Source organism: Puccinia triticina, chromosome 9A (genome assembly GCF_026914185.1).
Source record: "Puccinia triticina chromosome 9A, complete sequence".
In the NCBI taxonomy this organism is placed as follows: domain Eukaryota; kingdom Fungi; phylum Basidiomycota; class Pucciniomycetes; order Pucciniales; family Pucciniaceae; genus Puccinia; species Puccinia triticina.
Window position 1 is genome coordinate 294,053 of NC_070566.1, and position 7,165 is coordinate 301,217.

General features: G+C 46.2%; 1 protein-coding gene across 1 annotated transcript; it reads right to left on the minus strand.

Annotated features, from left to right (window-relative positions):
• Window positions 1-314: 314 nt before the first annotated feature.
• PtA15_9A25 (uncharacterized protein) lies at window positions 315-3,253 on the minus strand (the record flags this gene model as incomplete). Its single annotated transcript, XM_053172450.1, has 7 exons — window positions 315-989; window positions 1,063-1,118; window positions 1,204-1,387; window positions 1,451-2,022; window positions 2,091-2,297; window positions 2,364-2,658; window positions 2,774-3,253. The coding sequence occupies 7 exons, from the start codon at window positions 3,251-3,253 to the stop codon at window positions 315-317; spliced, it is 2,469 nt and encodes an 822-aa protein (XP_053023456.1).
• Between the last annotated feature and the right edge of the window lie 3,912 nt (window positions 3,254-7,165).

The following is a 7,165-nucleotide window of genomic DNA, read 5'->3' on the forward strand; positions in this document are numbered from 1 at the left end:
AAGACAAGAATAATGATGATATGTGGATAGAAACTATGATCCAGATGCTTTCAACGATATGCTTGTTGCCTCGTCTTTGCTTTACTACTCTGGTTCATGGAAATAATGTATCGTCCTTCGCGTCACGTAGCATTGATTGGCCTTCCCCATCAAGATTCAAACTTGACTGACGGAACTTAAAGCAACGAGCTCACTCCGAGTGTCACATATTTAGCCTGGCCAGCGAAGAAATTTGGGTAGTTATGTTATAGTTTCAGAGAGTGGCTTCAGCAATCAGTAGGCAGGATTTTCTGCCAAGTTGTTTGCCTCGCGAATCACTCACCTTCTGAAGGGTCGACGAAGCTCACTCTCCGATGGGGATCAACCTGGGATTGAGATCCTTGCCTTTTCCGCGTTTTAGACTCGACCAGGTCAGCCCCTCTGCTTTTGAAGGTTGGCGAAGGGGCTCTTGAGTTTTCCCTGCTAAGAGTCGCGGGCGACTTTCGGTTTTCTCTGTCTTCACCATTACCCTTGGAGGTCATAGGATGTTGATTCAAAGCGGTGCCCATTTGAGCTTCCTTGACCTTGGTTTTGGTGAGCGGTTCAGAACGTCTGCGAGCAGATATTTTGTTGCTCCTACAACCGTGTGATCGGTGAGCTGGAGACGTAGCTCTCGACGGAGGTCGGGTAAAATCCTGTTTATGTCCTATCGATGGACGCGAAAAATCGCGCCCCGTTCGATTCTGCTCCATTGGGTCTTGTGGTTTTGGGAAATCCCAAGTAGTCAATGACTTCGGACGTCCAGCCAATTTCCGAGGGCGCAGTTTTATACGAGTCGACGGAGAACGAGGAGCATCAGTAGTTCGCTTCTGCGCCACTGGATCTTCTTCTACCCATTCATCCGATGGTGAATCACTATCCGCTGGTGAGGGGGACGTAATGGGTTTCCCTCCTGTCGCCATGTGTGAGCCCCCCAACCCACTTTCCCCACTGGTGTTTCCTAGAACGGACTGTGAATAAGAAGTTAATTTGATTGAGCATGGCGTGTCTTACATAGCATCAGGAAAAGCGTGATTGAGGTACTTTGATGCCTATTGGATGGTCTTCATTGGTATGTTGCATTCGTGAAGCGGTCGTGCCTAGGGTGTTGACGAGGATCATCAGTATGAAGCTTGAGTTTGGTGACAGTACGGCGTCAATGGATTCCTTGAACCGGTAACTCACTTATCTCTGTAGGAGGGTGAGGCTGAGCCGCGGAAGTCGATGGGGGGAAGACCTTGGACGCGTTGCTGGCACCGATACGTTCCAAGTCACGAGATGTTGAAGAGTCGGAGGGCCCGGCGTCGATCCATGCCGGTTGCAGGCGCCACACCTCGAGCCCCTTTCCATCGCCGCGCTCGATGATTAGCTATTCAGAGGCTCAAAAAATCAACTTAAGCTCTATCATTAAGCTACAAAAACGGGGACACACATGTTGTCCACACTTGTACATTGTGGCTCCATCGGGTGCTCCAACTGGCTGGGGCTCCACCCAGTCATCATCCATCTTCTTTTCATCCTTAAGGAGAAATTGTTTCTCGTGCCCATCACGTGTTCCTTTAGTATGCTCCACGTCGGAGTCGCAGTCCACATCAACTTGTGTGGACTGACTTACAGTGATTGATCTGTTCAACGCCCGCCTGGAAGTGATGGTCGGAGTAGGAGAAGGGGGTGTTGAGGGGACAAGTGATTGTTGGTCGGCTTGCAAGGCGCCAGCTTCATCCGTGTTGGCGGGATCATATCGGGTGAAATTATTGAACCGAGCAGATCGAATGCTGGATGTGATTGTCCCGCTTCTTCTCAAGGAATTAACGCGTGAGCCGAAATTCTTGCTAAGGTTGAAAAAGGGAACCGAAAGGCCGTGGACAAATACAGAAAAACAGAGAAGGAGATACATGATCGGTTGTATAGTCAACGCGAGTACGTCGAGACTTGACCGAACTGGGATTTGAGGTGTAGGAAGTTTTTCTGCTGCCAAAATACTTATGAACAGTCCGCTGACTCCTAGTAGAAAGAAGTTCAAGTCAGGTCAGCCAGGAGTGGCAGGAAGAACAGTCACGAAGAGCACATACCGATTGGACCAAAATGCCCACAAAACAGGGCCTCTCTATTTGTTTTCAAATCCGGGATCATCTTGCGCAAGATGATCATTACCGGCAGCCTCCGGAGAAGAAGAATGGACAACGCCAGCAGGATCATTTTCCAGCCAGTCAACATCAGAGCAGCTTCGTTCCATAATTCGAAAGGGATTGTCGCGCCAACGTAGATGAAGGCAGATGCTGCAGTACAAGTAGAAAATGTCCAATTAGCAGCAATAGATGTTGGCTCGCAGGGGAGCAACCTACTGTTGACTAAATGGGAAAGAATTTGTGAAAAATTGGAAGCCTCGATTTCTTCGGAAAACGAATGATCCCAAGCAAACGCCGTCCCACAAGCAAAGGCAGCTACGATATCATCGGTTCCAGCCAGGATGCAAACGCCGGCGGTCAGCAGTGCGAGAGTTATGTACATGGCGACCATCGATTCTTTGTCGATTAGCTCTTTCCGCTTGCAGAACTTCAATGTGTGGCGTGCAATCATTCCTGTAACGACCCCCATGATGATCCCTACTGTTATGTGGTACAAGACACCAAGCAGCAGCTGAAGTCAAATGGTGCGGTTTAGTAATATCAACAGTCAATCAAGACAGAATTTCATTGAAAGTGCCTGAGCGTGAAAATACTAAACATACCCAATCACCTATTGCACGCTCAACTGAATAGTTATTCCTCAGAAGGAGAAATACCGCCAAATATAGGAGTATGATAGCAACACCATCATTGGCGCCGGCCTCGGCCTGGAGCAAGTGTCGGAGGTGTGGTGGAACATGCTTTCGAGCATATCTACCATTGCCCACGACTGAAGAAGCCAGTAGAATATCAGTCGGGCAAACGCAAGCGGCGATGACCAGAGCCTCGAGATACGATAGGGCAGGCACGAATGCGACGATCAACCCGCCACTTATGAACCAGCCAGCCAATACAACCGGTCCGAGCAAGCATAGCATAGTCTGCCAATGACGTAGAATGTAAGCAGCTGGTAATTCAACCCCAGCTGAGAACACGTCCAAGGCGACAATTATCCTAGTGATTTCGAGTGTGACCTCGTTGAAAACAGCTCCCCCTCCCCACGAGCGTGGATTGAAGAGACCAGCGACATGCGGGCCAATCAGGATCCCAAACAAGACAGCAAGCATAGCATCCCCAAGATGGAGTTTTTCCTTGAGAAATGATGAAAAGGATCCATAGACCAGTATGAAGGCTGGGATGAGTGTTATTGCCAGGTAAACATTGTTGACCTTCACCAAAATTTGAACCAAAAGGTATTCCCAATTTGTTGACCAGAGCGGTCAGAAAAAAAAAATGCCGAGTTAGCACGACAAACAAAAACGAAGGCAAAAAGAGCAACTGACCTTGGGGTAAATACGATAAACCTTTTTGGTCGCAGAAGCCAAGTCGGAACCGGATCCGGTCTTCAAACTGTTTATTAAGGATATCTTGTGACCGCTCACATTTCTTCTATGGAGAGCTGGAGATGGATCGACTTCGGGATACCTTTTTTCTAACAAAAACCGATGGCGAGGTGGTTCTCCAGGTGTTTTACGTTCGAAGAGGGGAAGAAAAAGGCTGTCATCGAAGATGGACCAGCTGGAATGAAGGTCTGCCTCTCGCAAAGAGCTGGCCCGTGATGACTGAATAAGTGAGGCATTCCAGAATAAGAAATAGAATAAAATTCCAACGTGAAAGCCCGAATGAAGTGTACAGAGCCGCATCACGAGATCGGCGACACTTCGCTTCACAAATCGGTAGCACCTCGCTTGAAGCCGTTGATCTTTGAGAAAGTTGGACTATCCAATGAATTAGAGAGAAGCCGGGAGAGCCCGGTACCTCGAACAGGGAATCTTCCCAAGTTGAGTGTGGTAGTAGCACTACTAGAACCTATGGATCCAGGGCAGCACTGTTGTCCAGAGGTCTTCAATAATAGGCTCTTCGAAATTTACTGCGGTCAAATCGTTGTCGAGGCTGCTTGAGCGCAAGGTCGGTCTGTGGAGCAAGGGTGCGTTATTTCTACGGGCAGGTTGCCCAATTCTATTATCTGGGCTGTCACTGGTGTTCACTGCGAATTGTTACTACGCCGATGAACAAGAGTTTGTTCTGCGGTGAATTTGGATGGAGTTGTAGAAGGAGCTTCCAATGGGGGCTAGGTTCGAGAGCTGTCGATGTGGTCCTCCGCGAGGGTGCCTACATAAATAAGTACTGGTGCTTTGGTTCGGAAAACCTGATGAAGAGGAGTAGAAGACAGCTTCAATCCGGCTAAGGATAGTTGGACGGTCAAACTCAAATCTCGGTAACACAACCTCCGGCGCGCTGGGGGAGGCCGATAGCAATGCGGTGCCCTGTTCCGTTGCTGTGATGCTGCCAATGAAGACCGAGTCACCGAACAGCTCCTGACACCGTGACCGAGTCCTGACACCGACTGACACGCTTGTCAAGTCTTGTTGAGCATGCATAAATCTGTCGACATACATACATAGTCGACGCCAAATGGAAGACTTCCCGTAGGATCTACGCCCCCCGTACAGACTAAAAATTCACAGATCTAAACCTTACTTGCTGGTGAAAAGTGATTGAGATCAAGTTCTCACCAGCCAGTAAGGTTTAACCTGGCCTGACAGATCTGAATTTTTAGCCCACGGGTAGTCATCCAATGTTCAGCTCCCATACTGACAAATTGATCAAAACAAAAAAAAAATCAATCTACCTAAGCGCATGATTGTACAAGTGTCCAATTGATCATGTTGTCTTGGATTCCAAGTGGTAAAGAAATGAAGAAAACAAGCTGAGGCTCCAGCACAACATGTATTTGTACTCGTAATATGATCCTAATTAGTGCAAACCGGGTAGCAACATTCACAACGTGGTGGTGGTCTACTTATTTAAGTACGTAGCTATGCCACTGGAAGTAAGGCCATAAACAAAACCGTGCAATCCATGGTTGTAAATATGTATTTATGTACGGACTTACTTCGCGCACTGCAAAAAACACTTCGCGCACTGCACAGTGCGCGGATTCCCAAACACTTCGCGCACTGCGGGTAAACTACACAACTTTTTGAAGATTTTTCTTGACAAATCAATAAACAGGCTTCTCATTGGCCTCTCTGAATTTTTTGGAAGTTTTTCAAATCATTCTTCTATGTTTAAAAAAATCATTAAAAACCAGAAGAAATGTAGGATTTGGGCACCTAAAAAACAAGGTTCCTATAGCCCAAAAATTTCAAATAATTTTTTGAGTAATGAGAAATGTAAGAAAAGCTACTTCAAAACTTTTCAGCCACTTTTTGCAAGCATACAGGTCTGAAAAATGAGGATAATTTAGATGCAATGTGCTAATATGTGTTGAAGTTTCTTATTTTTCAGACCTGTATGCTTGCACAAAGTGCCTGAAAGGTTTTGAAGTAGCTTTTCTTACATGTTACATTACTCAACAAATTATTTGAAATTTTTGGGTTATGGGAACCTTGTTTTTTAGGCACCCAAATCCAACATTTCTTCTGGTTTTTAATGATTTTTTTAAACATAGAAGAATGCTTTGAAAAACTTCCAAAAAATTCAGAGAGGCCAATGAGAAGCCTTTCTATTGATTTGTCAAGAAAAATCTTCAAAAAGTTGCGTAGTTTACCCGCAGTGCGCGAAGTGTTTGGGAATCCGCGCACTGTGCAGTGCGCGAAGTGTTTTTTGCAGTGCGCGAAGTAAGTCCGTTTATGTATATGATATATGATTTTGAATTACATATTTCGCTGCGCACTTCGTTTAAATCTGGATGCAAGCGGAGTTCCCAAGCTTTGGCCAAGAGAATATGTACTCGTGTCACACCAGAAGCAAGCTTCTTCTCTACGAAAAAATAAATATGTACATATTTATTTAAATATTTCGCAACTCCACCAAAAGTCGCACAAATTGCCAACAGTCTCACGTTCTGGGTGGCGGCGCGCGGGGCCGTGCCGTCGTTTGGGGCGAACTTAGCACAAGTCCCTCGCCTGCCGGGGGGCAGGGGCGCGAAGCGCTTCGCACGAAGTGCGACCTCCCGTCTCTGTGAGACAGAGACCCTGCGGGGCTGCCCCTTCGGGGCTCTCACAGTGAGGCTTTGTTAAGCTCGCGTTTGGGGGTATGCGGCTGCCCCTCTCCCTGAAGCTCAGACCCCAGCAAACCTGACTAATATTCCGACGGTGGTTCTCATCTCTAACTTAACAAAGTCCCTCTATTTGAGGGGGGACGCTGTCCCGCAGGGACCCTCCCTCCCTCCGGTCGGCGCAATGCGACCAGTGTTTTACCACTCCACCTGTAGGAGGGTGAGACTTAGATAAGTTAGTTCTCATCTGTTTCTGATACGTATGATATGCAGTGTCCTCACTTCCCCGAGTCTCGACCATGAAAACTCTCTAAAAGAAGAACAATCCATATTGTGCGCAAAACTGTTACATACCCAACTTCATTGTTACCTCTTGGCGAGCATTGAGAAATCTACTCGTGAAACCAATAAGATGAGCAAAAATTGATTCATAGAAATTTCAAGGTCAATCAGAACAGGTCTGGGAACGTGATCATTAACTTCTGTATTCCCAAGATTATACCAACAGACAAGAAAAAAAAATCAAAGTCACTGATTAACATGTAAAGAACATACATAACGGGCACATATTAGAAAACACATAGGGTTGAAAAATGCACATAAAAAACACACGCAAAAGAAAACACAGATAAAACAATTTTACTATTTGACTAGCCAGAATGTACAGACAAAAAAAATACAGATCATTACTCGAAAGTTGGGATACAGGGTGAATGAGTAGTATTATAGTTTTATATGCAAAGTAATGGAATTGTGATGATTGGGCCGAAGTGATGAGATTGTAATGTCATAGGACAAAGTGATTTTAACGTAGCAGAGAAGGAAGCAGGGTTGCGCCAAGTTGGCTCGAATTTGGATCGTCGCAATTGGGAAGCCCACTGAAAACCGCGAAGTCATGATAGAAAAATTGTGATTGCAAAGCAAAACTACCTGAATACCCATTTGAATGCGAGTGAGACGCTTGAATAGGGGTCTA